Below are 17,305 nucleotides of genomic sequence, written 5' to 3' on the forward strand. Positions count from 1 at the left end.
CTTCATTCCCCCTCTTACAGGCACGCAAGAGACATCATTATCATTCACGGACACATGCCAACTAGGCAAAAGCACTCAAAGGGGGAGCATGTTCTGGGGAGAGATGAGAAGGCAAAACAGAGAGGTCTGGATATCATGGTTGCTTTGTATTTTCCATGGTACTTGTTTGGTCAGACTGCAACTATTCGGTGAGTACAAACCTCCAACCCAAAGTCTGAAGGATAACCCATCTTCCTTCTCACAAGCTGATTACCTCCTCTTTTTCATGGTTTGCCAATGGTGCAAACCAGGAATTGCCTTCAAGCCATGATCAAAAATGTGGTTTGAAAGTGGGTTTGCAAGCCACAGTTTGGAGACAATAATCAGCACTCAGAGGGCTAGAACAGGCAAGCAAAGTGATATGTTCCTAAGCCTCCAAACTGTGATTGGCACATGACGTCTAAACCAGACCTTACTGCGAGAACACACAGGTGTAAACTTTGCCACGGCACATTTAAGCCTCACTGCCCTTCGTATCAAGGAGATCAGGGCCGACATATCTGACTATTTTAATCCCTTTCAGCAGCAGCTGTGACAATTTCAATTATCATTTCCTATATGAAAAGGATATTTCTGATTCCAGCAATTTATATCACACAAGCGAAACTGAAATTGGCAGCTAACCCAAGCTAAACCCAGACAGGCATTAGCATACTGCTTTAGTTCAGAATTAAAACATTTTTTTGTTTTAATGCTAGAATTTATTTGGGGTAAATTATAGGGGGGGCATCTGGAACTTGCCTGCAGAGCTGTGGACTTAAAGAAGGGTTTAGCTGGGAACACCAATTCCCATATTTACTTACTAATACTTTTAAATTGGTGAGATTAAATCCTACTCGCTTTCTACTTCCATCCGACTGAAGACAGCTAAAGAAGAAATCCTTCTGCAAGGCCACAAGCAAGGTTGAGAAAACCCTTTAATGAAAGCTTCCAGGAAAGCAGCCATGTTTGCTTTTTTATGCAAGGGAGAGTAGGGACACAGGGAGCTGCCTTATACAGATTCAGACTACAGTATTGGGTCCATTTAGTTCAGTAATATCTACACTGACTGGCAGCAACTCTCCAGGGTTTTTCCAGACAAAAGGCTTTTCCCAACAGCCCCACCTTTAACAGACTGATTTCCATAATTCTTTGGTGGAAGCCCCATGCTTTAAATATATGTCGGGAAGGTGGTTGATGCCTTTGTGCTCTGAGTGGGTCCCATGTGTCACGTACTAATCGCACCCATACTCCTATGTTGTGCCCTCCAGATGTTTTAGACTACAACTCCGAACATCGCTGACCATTGGCCTTTTGTAGTCCAGATCATATGGCAGCCACCCAGATAGAGAAGGCTGTTTAAACCCATATTCTGCCATACTGGGACTTTAAGATACCAGGGGTGGGGGAGAAAGGAAGAGCTTGCAGCTGAGTAGTAGAGTATGAACCCTGCAAGCGGAAGGCCTCACCTTCAGTCCATAGCACCTCCTGTTCAAAGGATCACAGGCAGGACGACTCACCTAAGGCAGAGGGCAGAGAATCCTGACTTGCATGGAACCAAAGTCTAGCTTGGTACGAGGTGCCTTCGCATATGTTCCTATACATAAAACATATCTCCCAACCCTGAGACGCTCAAAGACTTGAGAAATTGACTCACCAGTGAAAAGGAAGAAAATCAAGACCATGATCATTGTATATCCGAAGTATAAAATGGTGCTGGCAGTTCCTGTGATCTGAAGTTTTGAGAAGAAATAATGGATGGCGTAGATGAAGAGATAGACGGCGGTGAAGCTGCTGGTTAAGAATGACCTCCACCACCAATGATAATCCTAGAGGCAAATCAAAAGAGGTTGAGAGGCAAGGAAAGCATGAAAGACCCCCCCCCAAAAAAAAATGCTTCCCATGCTTATTTAGTGGACCAGCCTTAAGCTGTCCTTGCACCTGTCCACACTTACTAGTCTGAACTATGCTTTATTAGATTTGTTTCCCAGAATTCTATTTCACAAATTCCTGCAGGACAAATCTGGCCTACCAAGCCGCTTCCATGGCCTGCCAGCCCCTGCAAAATCAGGTGCTTCTTTGGTTTGCCCTTTTCTTCCTCCTCCTGACACTGTCCTGTTGCTGCATCTTACCAGCCAAGAGAACTCGCATCAACACTGCCGTGAGAGCAAAGTGCTGCAAAGGAGAGGCGAGATGAACAGTCTGTGCCACATGTTTTTCTCTGTGGGAATGTGTCTACATGTAAGTTTGGGTGGGTGAAAAAGAGAGATGTGTGCCTGCGCATTTTAGAGACAGAGAAAAAGCTGATCACCCCCAGCCTAGTGTCATTTGACCAAAGAGCTGTTCTTCTTCACAGCCCAGATGCACAACAAACGGTTCAGAACCCAGTTTGTGGCTCACCCATGTTATCTAGAAAACTGAAACTAATTCCTACACTTAAGAGCTTATTTGCATGGCAGGCCTCAGGTATCTTTACTCAATGCAGCTGGTTCCACAAGGCATCTGTTTGCAGCTTGCCTAAACCCCCCAAATCTGTCTACCACAAGTATGAGAATGGAGTGTTATAGACTGTCCACATAACGAAGCAACATCTCTCTGACTCCGCCACTAATATCAGCACCAAGATAAAACACCACCACTTTTATATTACACAATCTGCATACATTTGCATGACTTTTTTTCTGCTGCTCCTGCAGGTCATGGGGAGGAGTTTAGTGCAATCCACCAAAGCTTTGACCAAAATCATCTTTCAAAATCATCACGAAGCCTATACACTTTCAGAACTAATGTCACATTACACTCTCTTCCCTTTAGTTAGGGGCAAGAACCAGACTTGCAATTCTTTCTTTGACTAGCTAAACTTCGGCTTTCATGGTGCCCTAGATAAAAAGTAATTTTCAGGATGGAGCTACTTAGCAAGGGAACGGGACACAAAGATGGCAAATGTAACAAGGGGACAACAACCTATGCTTTTGGGGTTTTTTAATTCCAGCTGGTATGCAGATGCAATCGCATCTTGATGATACATTACAAAGACTGATTTGGCACTGAAAGCTGCAGCAGTCTGTTACGTTGGCAACAGCAAATAGAAAGGAGGGGATCCTCAGTTTCACTCCCCACCCCTTGGCATCTTGGCCTACTGCCACCATGCAGAAGTGTTATCCTCTGCCGCTACTCCTAAACAGTTGCCCTCACAGCCAAGCTGCTTATTCCACAGAAAGGAATCCAGGCTTCCCAAGCACAGCATCACCCACTTTCCCTTCCTACCAGCAGGTCTACTATGCACAGCTGGCAGCCACAACATGCATAAATCTTTCCAACACAATGGGGCACCGATGCACCAGCAAGCTGCAGGTGTTGGCTCAGCCTCCCTGATGCTGCCAGCTGGTGGCTGATTCCCGTCCAGCGACATACTAAGCTTGGCAATGGAAGTGGCAGGTCAGTTTTACCTCGGCACATAGATGAAAATAGCACAGCAAGACCGTTGCTTCTGAGCATGTAATCAGGAGGATGATAAAGACTAGGAACAAGAAGCCAAACATGTAGTACATCTGGTGAGACCTGGAATGAGAGAAGTCACTGGGTCAACCTTCGCCCAAGATCTCTGCACCCACCCTCCTTTCTCAAGGTTCAGCATCGTGAAGGCCTAACAAGGATTGCAGGTGGCATGGTCACAGCAGGAAGAGTTCCAGCCCGCCCCGGTTGGTTAAAGACTGCAGTTCATGATATGTTTAATGCCTGGCAATTAGGCTGTGGTTTTTGAGAATCCAAAGCCTCAAATTCTCAGCCAAACAAGTTTCCCTCTGTCAGGTTCCCACCTCTCACCTACCTGAACTCAGAAGCCTCTCTCTATCACATACCAACTTATGCACCTGTGCTTCTGAATAAGTTGCTGTTCTGTACATAGATTACCAACTGGAAGGCAATGGGTCCAGAACAGTGACTCAAACAAACACACAACAGCTTCAGGGTGTGATTCAATTTTAGAACCACTTTCTAAGTATGCAAGATCCTCTCTGGCTCCTTTCGTGGCTCAACTGAAATTCTATATAAAACATTCTATGGGACTTTATAAATAAACTTCCAGAATTGGATAACATCAACTACTGAATGATATATTTGTTAGTTTGGATGTTGCTACATTGTAAAATATATTCTTTTTTCCCTGAGCTTTTTGTTCCTTTTTCAAGTTTTTTTGAGGTCTCTCCCCTTTTGGAGGCATTTGGGAGCTGTATTTCAGCAACATCTGTATTTCATTGCACTCTCTTCCCTTCAGTTGGGGCAAGATCTTTAAGGGATCTGCACCCAGACTAGCGGCTGCTGTTTTGAAGAACAAATGAATGACCAAACCCCAGCAGGAGGCAATGGGAAGGAGGCAAACCCAGAGCAGTAAACCATGCAGAGAGCCAGCAGGCAACCTCTTCTATAGATGGGTGCTTTGGGCCCACACAGCAGCCTTTCTTCATTTAATTATTTCTCACAAAGAAACAGCAGTGTGCCTGGCATGTAGCTTGGTAATTTCGAATTCAGAAAAGGGGGAGATACTCACCAAATGCTGTTTAAAATGAAGAAGAGCTGGATAAAGATACATCCAAAGGGGAGGATGCCTCCCATGATGATGCCCGGAAGAGGCTTGGTGAAAAAGGACTGCTCCGGGATTTGACGAGGAATCTGGTTTGTACGCACCGGGTGCTCAATGGGCTAGGGAAAGTTTAAAAAAAAAAAACACAATTAACATGGCAGACACATCTAAGGAAACAGCAAAGCCACATTTAAAAGGTGCAACGATTTCAATATGTAAAAATATGATTATTCTCACAACAGGGAATAATTATGGCTAATGCACCCATGTACTTGGAGGGCCATTTCTGATCTGAGTGAAAGACCACTGTGTAAGAAAAGCAGTCCCAAATCCAGAGATGTCCTCTCTTTGCAGAAGACCCCCTCAAAAACTTTCCATGGGCTGCTGTAGTCGAAATGCTACAGCCCGGATCTTCTTTAATTCATGCTGCAGCACAACACAGTGGCGCTATACCGCAAGAAGTCTTCTGGCAGTGATTGTGCAAAGGTTGCCAAACAACATGAATATATTTTCTCCTGCTCGTCATCCTTTAGACCCAGGTCCATGGGTTCAGGAAAGGAAAGGAATTCTCAAGTGGTATAATAAGGAGCTTTAAATATGTATATATATAATAAACTCTACTGAATTTCTAACTCACCTTCTCCTTGAATCCAAAGTATGCACCGACAAAGGTTAATGGGACAGATATTCCAAACCACATGGCCAAGATAGCAACCAGAGTGCCAAAGGGAATAGCAGCTGAGGATCCTTTCACCCAAAGAATAAGGTTCATTATGAAGAAGTCAGCAAAGACAATTCTGAGGGAACAGAAGATGACCAGATTCAATGTTGGCATGGCGTTCCTAATTTAAGAACCTAACAAGAACCCAGATGGATCAGGACAAAGGCCCATCCAGTCCAGTAGCCTGCTTTCACAGTGACTAACCAGGTGCCTCAACAGGAAGCCCGCAACCAGAACCTGAGATAGCAACAGCTACTCTCCCTTCCTAGTACAGTGGTGCCCCGCAAGACGAATGCCTCGCAAGACGGAAAACCCGCTAGACGAAAGGGTTTTCCGTTTTCAGAGGTGCTTCGCAGGACGAATTTCTCTATGGGCTTGCTTCGCAAGACGAAAATGTCTTGCGAGTCTTGAGAGATGTTTTCGCTCCCCACCCCCTTTTTCTAAGCCGCTAATAGCCTTTTAGCAGCTAATCGGCTAATCCCGTAAGCCTTTAATAGCCGCTAATAGCCGCTAAACCGCTAATAGCGCTAATCCGCTAATAGGGTTGCTTCGCAAGACAAAAAAACTGCTAGACGAAGAGACTCACGGAACGAATTAATTTCGTCTTGCGAGGCACCACTGTATTCACAAGCATTACTGCTTCAGACTGTGGAGGCAGAACCCTGAGGTTCCCCAGCCCTTTCCTAACCAACAGGTGCATGTAAGGGCCCTTCAAGGGAAGGAATTCATTCAGCATCTATGCCTGCACCAATATACTGCATCCTACAGAAGCCATAGATTCACTGTAGCACAGCAGCAGCAGCTGAAACCACTACCGTGCAACAATCAGAAGGGAGTGTCAGTTGAACATCAGCTGGCTTCAGGCAAGGATGTTGCCACACTCTGCAGCCTGGGACTCATTGCAAAAGCATTCTTAGAGCCAAAGGTACAATGTTCCATGCACTGCCATATTGGACCAAAAGCAAAGAGGAAGCCAATTCTAATTAATTCATACAAAAATTATATCTTTCTTTTTTAGCCTGGAATATTTAGGGGGCAAATGTCATCTAATCTCCTGCAAGATGGATATCCTTGCAAACCTATCACTGTTGTGTATAAAGGCAGGTTGTTGTTGTTGTTGAGCTCTGCGTAAGCAAAGCAAAGCAAATCTCTCACTCCTCCAAAGGGAGAAGGGGGTTGGGAGCGGGGAATCCTGCTAGTCTACAAATTCTCAAAATCAATCCAGTGTACGTAACTGCCTCGGGCTGTTTATGGCATTATGCAAATTTTCTGAACTAGCACAGCATAATCAAGACATCTGTTCTTATTTTGTGCTCTCCCCACCACCCCAGGCAATTATTCAACTTCTATGAAATGGAATTTGCACACTGGAATTTAAACTATCAGCATGGTATTTTGCCATTTTGGACTTTGCCAAGATAGTCATCTAGATGACAGCCAGGATGTACATTTCTGGTTGGGATTTCTGGTATCAGGCTATTTCGCACCCTGCTGCCAAACAGTCTAATTTCTAGTCCACTGTCTATTGATATTTTTTAATTTTGAAATGAAAGAGTTAACACAACCATGCTTCCTAAGACCACCAAGTCCCACATGTCAGCTTGCAAGCAGAAACACTGGCAACACTGCCCTAACCATAGTTTGCTCAATGCAGAAGTGACTCTTAACCATCTCAGCATTGCTGATGTGGTCCAAACAAAAGCAGAGCAATATGTTTAGAGATGGCTGGGCTGAAGGAGTTGCTGGAAGGAAGCGTAAAAAGGTGCCACCCAACCGCCTCAGGGACTCCCACTCCAGATTTAGGTAGAGTTTACTCCTTAGCCTTTTCTCCTCCCAAAGATGTCCCCCAAGGCAGCGGAGGTTTTGAATCAGATACTCTTGAATTATTAGCTAATAATAGCTAATAATAGACTAAAAGCCAATGCATGACACCATAGCTTGAAGAGTTTGCAAACCACAGTTAAGTTTTGCTTCAATACTAAGCAAACCACAGTCAAGGCACTCAAGACTTTCCAAAGATAGTTAAAAAAAGGAGAGGGATTTTAAAAACAAGGTGAAACAGGAATATCAATGCACTTACAAACATGGGGATCTGGTTCATAGTTATATGCACTCAAGAACATGGAAATGAAGAGGAGCTGAATGTGTACAACTGGATTAGATTACAACTGGAGTAACTGAATATGCACACTTCTTCAGATACACTGAAACAGAAGTCACCAGACCATTATATATAATGGGAGGGTGGGTGGGGTTTTTCTCAGGAGGGTAGTAGGAGACGGGTGATTGACTCAATGGGTATGGTAAACCTGTTGACGTCTGGTGACTTCTGTTTCAGTGTATCTGAAGAAGTGTGAATGCACATAAAAGCTTATACCAAGAACAAACTTAGTTGGTCTCTAAGGTGCTACTGGACAATTTTTTATTTTTTTTATATATTTTGACTGTGTCAGACCAATGCCTACCTGAATCTAGAACTGGAGTAACTGTCAGTCATGTGAGGTAAGAAGCATAGGCCTTTGTGCATATTAACCAATTTGCAATGCAGAAAATGAGTTTTATAAAAAGAAAGGTGTGAGGAATACTAACCCTGGACACAACAGAGCTGTCAGCAACACATTTGTCTTCCATTTTTCACCTCTAAATGCTGAGAAGAGGAGAAAAAAGTAATCACTACATTTAACACATTTGAAGTAGCTGGAAGAAATTTATTTATTTTTAAGTCTCAATAATTTTAACACTAGATTGCTCACCATAGTACTATGAACTGCTCTGAATCTTCCCTGCTTATAGAATCTGAACCCCAAGGAGTGCTGATAACGATCCTCTGCCATAATTCAAACCGGCTCAATATCCTGCTCATAATTGACAGCCAGGATCCAGGAAAGCTTTTCAGGCTCTCTCCCCACCTATGTACTTGTGTTACATTTCAAGCAAACCTCCCCATGTTTCACAACCAATTTGCAAAGGGTCATGAGAAAGAGAGAGGGCACTGCAGTTCAGAAAAGGAGTGGGGAGGTAAACACTGCTAAGAACACCATTTTCTTATTCTGTTACCTCTTGGTCTTTCCTGTCCCTGCTAAACCAGTGAAAAATCACTGGCAGTTCCATTCTACAAAGGCAGAAGAAAGGCTAAGAGATTTGACCTAGGACAGCCAATCAAGGGCTGGGCAGGAACCACCCTTGGCATTCCACTTCCAAGTATGATCAGTGGAGGTGAATGGGGGCATGGCCCCCCTCGCCCCCAGCCAGCCCACACTTGCCTGCCTTCAACATATAACCAACCCAGGGGGTGGTGCTGTCTGTCGGCTTCCTTAGCCTCAGTGCTGCCCTTGTAGAATTCAGATGGGAGGAGCATGATTACAGAACTAGATTCAGCGGGCTCTGCCAGTCATTGGCTCTATCTCTGCCTATCATTGTCCGCCTACTGTTGCCCCCCACCTTCCGCCCTACCAGTCTCAATTGGGTACCACCGGCCACTGAGCACAATCTCTGTGGTTTCAACAACAGCCTGGCAACATTCCATTACACAAGGCTTGCACTTACTTTTGTACATCCGAGCAGATACATAGCCTGCTGGGGTCCCCAGCAAGACCCACAGCACGACAGCACAGGTCATCAAGGCCCCCCTGTTGGCTGGCGAAAGAAATCCAAGGCAGGCAAGGACTGAAAGTGTCAACACAGAGAACAAAAGTGTGTTACAAAAGAGGTTCCCTGATGTAAATTGGTGCAATGTTCCAAAAATACAAATGTGCCCCCAGGGTTAAAACTTTCAAAACACAGGGTGAAGACATTTCCTATTTGTCCAGGCGTTTAGATCTTGAAGTATATGATTTTCCAAGATATTTACCAACTGCTTGTTTTACTGTATTTCAACTGCAATATTGTGGCTTTTAGTGATGGGAATTTTTTCAATCTGGTTGCTTTATTGAACTGCTGTTAGCTGCCCTGTGCTCTATAAGGAAATAAGGGCAGGATATAAATTAAAAATAATAAATGCGCCCACCCAAAATCGGAATGTAAGGAGTTGCCTTATGCTAGGTTCAGACCATTGGGTCCATCTAGCTCAATACAGGTATCTCCCCACTAACGCAACAGTCAACGTTCCTGGGTACCGTGCATATACATGAAATCGCATTTAGTGGGGAAAGCCATCTAAGAAGCCAAACTCTGCCAAACTCCACCACAATTGCTCCCTCCAAACTTCCTTTCTCAAACTCCAACTTTCCACAGGCCTCAAAGGTCGATGCAAAGGCTCATGGGGTCAAAGCTGTAAAGGCCCCTGAGATTGCTACCCATTTCCCCACTCTTCTTATGCCATATTTGCAGTTTCCTGCTCTTTTCGGGCTGTTTCTGCCCCTTTCCAGCCATTTGTCAAAGACAAGAACAACTACCAGACTTTTAGAAGACATCTGAAGGCAGCCCTGTTTAGGGAAGCTTTTAATGTTTAACAGACCACTGTATTTTAATATTTTGTTGGAAGCCACCCAGAGTGGCTGGGGAAACCCAGCCAGATGGGCAGGGTATAAATAATTATTATTATTATTATTATTATTATTATTATTATTATTATGCAGTTTAGAACAAGTTATTTAAATATTTCCTGTGCCACACTTGTACACAGTTGTGGGGAGATAGCAGCTCTCCAGGATTTCAGGCCGGGGGCGGGGGGAGTCTTACAGCCCTGCCTAGAGACATGAGGGGGCCTTCTGCATGCAAAGCAGGTGCTCTACCATTGAAATAAGGCCCTCCCCTCACCCACCAAGCTTTTGAAAGGGGTGAGGAACCTGTGGGTCTCCAGCTATCATTGGACTGCAACCTGTGTCAGCCCTGACCAATGGCCACAGCAGCTGGGGCTAATGGGAGTTAGGAGCCCAGCAAGCTTTTGGAAGGCCAGAGGTTCCCCATCCCTGTTTTAGAGCAGCTTTATGTTCTGTGGGGAATCCTTTCCCCACGAGAATCACCTGACAAGGAAGACCCACTGCAGGACCCCAGTACACTGCAGAGGCTTCTGGGACATGCATGGGAGCACTAGGCAGCCTCACTGAACTGCTGGGATGGCTCGGTTGGCGGAGCACAGGGCTGCAAATCTCCAGGTTGCGGGTTCGAGCCCTACTCTGGGCAAAAAAGATTCCTGCATTGCAGGGACTAGATGACCCTTAGGGTCCCTTCCAACTCTACCATTCTGCGGTTCAAACTGAGGGTACAGATGATCAGTATTGATAGCATGGCTTCTTCTGAAAGGGAAAGCCTGCTTGCCAGTACTGATCCTCCCAACCAAAGAACCCTTGGCAAGCTCCCAATGAAAAGAACCATGGAATTGTAGAATTGGAAAGGACCCTGGCAGCCATCTAAATCCAACCCCCTGCAATGAAGGAATCTCAGCTAAAGCTCAGAGTTTCCTGAAACAACAAACAACGAAATACTCTGCCTTAGAAAACTGTACCATTCCTGTCTTTCTTTCTTTTGTGCGTGTGAGGGAAGGGTTGCAGCTAAGCAGTACACAGCGTTTGCTTTGCACAAAGAAAGCCCCAGGTTCAACCCCGCTGCATCTTCAAGTAGGACTGGGTATGCCTCCACCTTAAGCCCTTGACAGTCAGTGTAGACAATCAAGCTAGATGAAACAATGGTCTGACTTGGAATAAGGCATCCTCCTAGGTGACTAGTCCACAAGATCTCAGTTGGTTTTGTGACTACTCAGCTCCACTGTGCTTAACAGTAGGGTGATGAGCTTACGCAATTTTTAAAAAAAAATATTTTCTCCTGATGGCTACAGCTGCTGCCTCAAAGTATCTGTCTTCCCAGCAGCCAGCTGTCCCCAGGTTTACATGGGGTGGAATTGCATATGCAAAACAGGCAGCACAAGAACACATAGGAAGCTGCCTTATTCAGAGTCAGACCACTAGTCCCTCTAGCTCAGTTCAGTGAACACTGACTGGCAGTAGCTCTCAAAAGAGCCACTGACTATCCTTGCAGACAATGCTGAGCTAAGTGGACCCAAGGTCTGACTCGGCATAGGGCGGGTAAATATTAATAATATTGGTAATAACATAAACACAGAGAAAGCCAATATTGCATAAATAACGATGATGATTTCAGCCAACCTCCTGCTACTTACATAAGGTAATAAATGTCATTATGAAAATCTGCGTCCCTTGCCCCAGGAAGACAGAGAGCAGCATGCCCTTCCTGGGGGGCCTGAACACATCTCCATGGACCAGCTTCCACCCAAACTCCTCCTGGGCGTCCTCCTGTAATAACATCTCTTTATTAGGCATACATCATGCAACAGTGAATTAGTACAAGCCAGACGTGAAATTCACTTTCCTAGCCTGATTATCTTCCAGGTTTTGTTTCTGAAGGGGACTAATTGCATCAGCGTTGTTACTCACTGGTTTTACAACTCCCTAATGGACTGCTGGTTGGGGGTGGGGGACTTGCGTGTGCAGAGGATGTAGATATATTAAGAAACGCTTATGTTGAGGAGGAGAAACAAACATTAACATGCTTAGCTAGAGTGCTGCAATGTTAATTGATATTAAACAAAAGATCATGTTCAATTTAAGTGGTATCGCGAGCACTCAACGCATTTATCCATCTTTGTCTTCTGTTGCCTAACAAGCCAGTTTCAAATCTGACATGAAAGGAAAGGAAATACCATGCCACAAAACCAAGGCCTAGGTTCTATCAGGTGTCAACTCCTGTGGTTTCCACACACTATAGGCTGGCACTATAGGGAGCAACAAGGCAGCGGAATAAAACATGAAATCAAAAACGCTGTTCCAAATCAAAGATGCTGTTCTGCACCCCCAACACTGCTGAAGCATTCGATTCCCTCTTTTTCATCTGGGGTTAGTTACTGCACCAATGTGACCAAATGTTAGCTTAAGTTCTCTAAACAGATCTTTGTGGCAGAATACTCCTCCCCAAAACAAGTCACCCCTCTTTTCAGTCCATATTGTTAACATCCTTAACTTTTCTTCTTGTTCCCAATGGCAGAGAACAACACCTTCAAGGCAAAGGTTTAGTGGCAAACTCTCTTTTCCAAGCTCAAAATTCCCTTTCAACTCAAACATTGTGCAATGTATCTCAAAGCACTCGGCAATGGGCATCTCCATTTCTGTCCAGTTAACAAAAGCCAGTCTAGAAAAAGGAAGTGCCAACACTCACTTAAGAAATACTTGAGGACATATTTTGCTGAGCCTCCATGATGAGATAGCTCAGGGGAAATTATTTTTAATATTTTTAAAGGGTTGTTCTGATACTGTTAAAAAAAATGTTTTTCTAAGATGCCCCAATGAAGGCAATTCATCTTTCCAAAATGCACTGGGAGAAATAAAACATATTGGCAGTTTGCAAACATGTTTTTATTTCTCTGTTTCCACCTGTAGCAATGCATACACGTGATACACCACATATGTTCATGGTATATGCTATCTTTTTTTAATGGTGTATGCTATCTAAAGGCAAGGGAACCATGCCTGTTTCCCTTCAAAACAACAGTTCCAGTCAAAAACAAGTACATCAGAATTTCAATCAAATAAAATTCATTTTCTTAATCAACTGAGATGCATTCAGTCAGATGAGAACCCCACGTCAAAATACCAGGAGTCCTCTACGCGCCAAAACAGAGGGTATTACCTATCTGGTGGAATTAAAGAAAATGAGGTGAACATTTTGGACTCATCCACACAACTTGCTTACTGAGCATCTGTCCATATTTGCTGATAAGCAACTGGTTTGACTGGAGGCCTTTCTGGAAAGTGTGTGTTAGTCAACAGGCCACACAGCTATTCTGAGAGTAACTCCTCTTTCTCTAACAAATTTGTAGTTGGGGAAAACAATGAAATAGAAGCTCAGTAACTTTTCTTCACTTCCCTATCATTACCAATGCAAGCTACATTCCTTATTGAAACGTGGCCTGGGAATTGTTTCTTGCCCTCTGCAATCTTGTTCCTGCACTAAACAAAGACACTTTAGGTAGGGAAAACTTTAAGAAGGATGTTGACAAGCTGGAAGGTATGCAGAGGAAGGAAACCAAGATGATCAAGGCTCTGGAAACTAAGCCTTATGAGGAGCGCTTGAAGGAGCTGGGTATGTTTAGCCTGGAAGAGAGGCGACTGAGAGGAGATACAACAGCCATCTTCAAATATCTCAAAGGCTGTCACATGGAAGAAGGAGCAAGCTTGTTTTCTCCTGCTCTGGAGGGTAGGACTCAAACCAATGGCTTCAAGTTACAAGAAAGGAGATTCCGACTAAACATCAGGAAGAACTTTCTGATGTTAAGAGCTGTTTGACAGTGGAACGGTCCCCCACTGGAGGTTGTGGACTCTCCTTCCTTGGAGGTTTTTAAGCAGAGGTTGGGTGGTCATCTGTCGTGGATGCTTTAGCTGAGATTCCTGCATTGCAAGGGGTTGGACTAGATGACCCTCAGGGTCCCTTCCAACTCTAAGATTCTATGATTCAAGGACTCAGGCACCCAGCAATTCTTCAACCCTCCAAAGGTGGGCACTTTCCATAGAAGGGAGTGGCAGGACACATTCTACTCTATGTAGCCTTGGTTGGAATCTTGGGAGCCAAAGACCTGGGAAGCTGAAAGGAAAAGCTTCTATGGGGTTGGTTAAGAATATAAGTTTAAGGTTCCCCAACATATGAGATTTAGGTGTCTAAATCACTGCTCATGCAGCAAATCTGGGAAATTTAAGCCATGATTAAACTCCCCCTGCAAAGAGACAATGCAGCAAAAAATATTTTCCCTAGAAACCTGAGACATAGAAAGTTCTTGCCGCACCAACACTGCTGCCTTGAAAGCTTGATAGTGTCTTGCCAGAGAAGAAATCAAATTACCTAAGCAAAGCATGAGAGCTGAGCCCCTGATTTGTTTCATATGAAGCAAGGCACTCCTCACCTTGGGAAAGCAGGATTTTTGTAAGGCTGTTCATTACTTCCAAATGACAGCTGATGGAAAGTCTGTATTTTGCAGACTTTTGTTTTAATTAGCTAAGTAAATACAGCCTATTTGCTTAAAGTTTTAAGAGCTCTTCACTGAGGCGGCCACAGGAGCCACTTCCCAAGCAGACCACCTGTAGCTTTCTAGTGAGGCGCTGGGAAAATGGAAAGACAAAGGAAAGCAAGAAATGCCTGGCCTTTAGGAATATGGCTCCCAAGGAAGGCAAGAAATGGTTGCTGCAGAAGTGGCAAGAGTTCCTCTGTCACCTCCCTCTCAGCTCTGCATCATCTGTTCTCCTTCTCCCACAAGACTAGAACTTGGGTTCTTCCAGTTAAGCTGAAGATTCAGGGCAGGCAAAAGGATGTACTTCTTTCACGGTGCAACTATGGAATCTGTTCTCCCTAGGGGTAGCCATGGCCACTACATTGTATGTCTCTAAAAGATTAGAGAAATCAGTGTAGGTCAAGGCAATGAATGGATGGTAGCCATATTGCCTAGGTTCCACCTCCACTGTGGAAGGCAGAATGCCTCTGAATACCTACTGCTGGGGATCAAAATTGGTGAGAATTGATGTTGCACTCATGTTCTGCTTGCAGGTACCCCAGAGGAATCTTTCTGATCACTGTGAGAAGAACAGGGTGGTGGACTAGGTGGGCCTTCGGCCTGGCCCAGCAGGGCTCTTCTTGTGTTCTTGTGTTAAGGTGGGGAGCAAAGTGCACATCTTTTCTTTCCAGTGTTGCACCAGTTACAGCGGCACATCTTGCCCTCAACCGTGAAAGAGGACTGCTATGCTAGCCTCCCAGACTTCACAAACCTACTCAGAATCCCCCTTGCTCCAAGGGGCCTTGCAGCACCGGCACATTAGTACAGCTCTGCCCCACCCCTCCATTTCAGAACTTAAAAAGGCACCCCATTTTACTTACCGAGGAGTCGATCTGGTTGTATCTTGCAATATCTTTATGCAAAGTCCTCAGAAGGATCATGGCAACCATTCCAGACAAGAAGAGCACAATTACAAGGGAATTCATAATGCTGCAAGTGAAAAGCAAACCCAGAGATAGTAAACCGATCCCATGTGGCATCAGACAAAATTCTTAAGTCTATGATGTGGCACTGAACACTCCAAGCCCAGGGCAGGAGATCAGTGGCAAAACTAGCAGCATTGCAAAAGTGATTAGAAACTTTAAATAGGATTAAATAGTCAAAACTGAACAAGGGACGGTGCTATGATGAACTGCTTGATGAAAAGTATTTTAGGTTGGGTTTTAGGTTTCAGGTGTTGCCCTGAAATCTCCAGGCAGGACTGGGAAAGACTCACGACTGAAACCCTGCAGACCTGCTTTATGACAGGCTCTTATAATATTTGACCTATGCCTTATAACACTACACTAAGCATTTCATGATTAAAATATATGTATCAGAAGGACACGTGCATATGAACTTCATGCCCCTTTGAACTCCAACACAAACCATGATTTGCACTAAACAGAGTTTACATTCTAACCCATGAAGTGGGCTTCCAAGTACAGACAAGCCACAGTTTGGTCATTTCGCATCCAGCTGCACATTGCAGATGGTATCTCAAACATCAGACACCAAGTGCCTAGGACTTGCCGATCGTATGGTCGGCAGTTCGAATCCCCGCGGCGGAGTGAGCTCCCGTCTTTCGGTCCCAGCTCCTGCCCACCTAGCAGTTCGAAAGCACCCCTAAGTGCAAGTAGATAAATAGGTACCGCTTTATAGCGGGAAGGTAAACGGCGTTTCCATGCGCTGCGCTGGTGCTGGCTCGCTAGAGCAGCTTCGTCACGCTGGCCACGTGACCCGGAAGTGTCTTCGGACAGCGCTGGCTCCTGGCCTCTTAAGCGAGATGAGCACGCAACCCCCGAGTCGGTCACAACTGGCCCGTACGGGCAGGGGTACCTTTACCTTTAACAAACCAGTGTCTGGTTTTTCAAACTGTAGTTTAATGGTTGATACACGCTTACTTTGCACTGTGTGCCTCAAGACTGAGAAGAGGTTTCCTCTTTATCGTCATATTTTTTTAAAGGGGAAGGGGGAACTCAATCCATATTCACTGTGAGCTTTTTTCCTTAACAGTAAATACTAACTTCAGAGATAAAACTCCAAAGCAAATCACATGACAGCATTAAAAGAATGTGATCAACTGTAACATCTCAGAAATTCTCTGAAACGAGAAGATAAAAGTAAAATGTGCCGATTGCTTTTCTTCAGGATACAGAAGGCACATTCTTTGCATGAAACACAATACTTCGAGCAGCTCCCAAGAGGGCCAGTCCTGAGAAAAGTAAGTCCACAAATGAAAACATGAGACGTTGGCTGGCTTGAATGCTAGCTGCCTTCTTTCTAACCACAAGTTCCAATTCCCAAAAAATAAAGCAAGGTTCAGATCTTCCAAGTTTTGCTGCAAGCTATTTCTTTCAGAACTTTCAACATCTCTTACCTAAACCACTGGATGTTGGTATGGGGCATGGATTCCAAGATGTAGTCCCATCTCGAAGCCCACTTAATATTGTTGTTCTCCTGCATAGAAAAAGTATGAGATGAACAATAGAGCACTTCTCAGAAAACAAGTCTTCATACATTTAATTATCACTGGCTAAACTAACCCATTGGGTAAGCTAACCTGGGAGTAGGTGCAACTGTGTCTGTTAGCACCAGAAAACAAACCACTAGCTGTAACCGAAAGCTAAAAGGAGGTCTCAATCTATGTGCTCAAGAACTGTCCTTTTCTATAGAGAGGAATGTGCAATGGTGCTGCATAGAAAAATCTCTGATAGATAGAAGGGGGGGCAGTACCTGCATATACTGAGTTCAGTGTGGACACTACAGCTACTGGTGCAAGGTGATTTACCTGTAAAAGCTGATACTCCCACAGGGCACAACACATCTTGTGCTTTTTAATGAAGTTAACGTTACATACCCAAGTTAAATTAAGTCTTCTTAAAAAGCCAAATATTGACAGGCAGTTCATTCATGTTGTCAAATTAAGAGGACCGAGTGGCTCAATGGAATG

The 17,305-nt window shown here is 44.4% G+C and overlaps 1 protein-coding gene across 1 annotated transcript in view; it reads right to left on the reverse strand.

The window, feature by feature from the left end:
• LOC310669018 (transmembrane 9 superfamily member 2-like) overlaps window positions 1–17,305 on the reverse strand; it is a 48,801-nt gene that overhangs the window by 10,411 nt on the left and 21,085 nt on the right. The window contains exons 8-16 of the mRNA XM_083422471.1: window positions 16,733–16,812; window positions 15,195–15,303; window positions 11,440–11,572; window positions 8,868–8,987; window positions 7,911–7,968; window positions 5,238–5,397; window positions 4,568–4,719; window positions 3,468–3,579; window positions 1,676–1,847 (exon numbers count right to left, since the gene is read on the reverse strand). Coding sequence (XP_083278597.1) covers window positions 1,676–1,847; window positions 3,468–3,579; window positions 4,568–4,719; window positions 5,238–5,397; window positions 7,911–7,968; window positions 8,868–8,987; window positions 11,440–11,572; window positions 15,195–15,303; window positions 16,733–16,812 — 1,096 coding nt within the window. The remainder of the gene's footprint in view (window positions 1–1,675; window positions 1,848–3,467; window positions 3,580–4,567; window positions 4,720–5,237; window positions 5,398–7,910; window positions 7,969–8,867; window positions 8,988–11,439; window positions 11,573–15,194; window positions 15,304–16,732; window positions 16,813–17,305) is intronic.

This window comes from Podarcis tiliguerta (assembly GCF_965153285.1).
Source record: "Podarcis tiliguerta genome assembly, chromosome: Z".
NCBI classification, from domain to species: domain Eukaryota; kingdom Metazoa; phylum Chordata; class Lepidosauria; order Squamata; family Lacertidae; genus Podarcis; species Podarcis tiliguerta.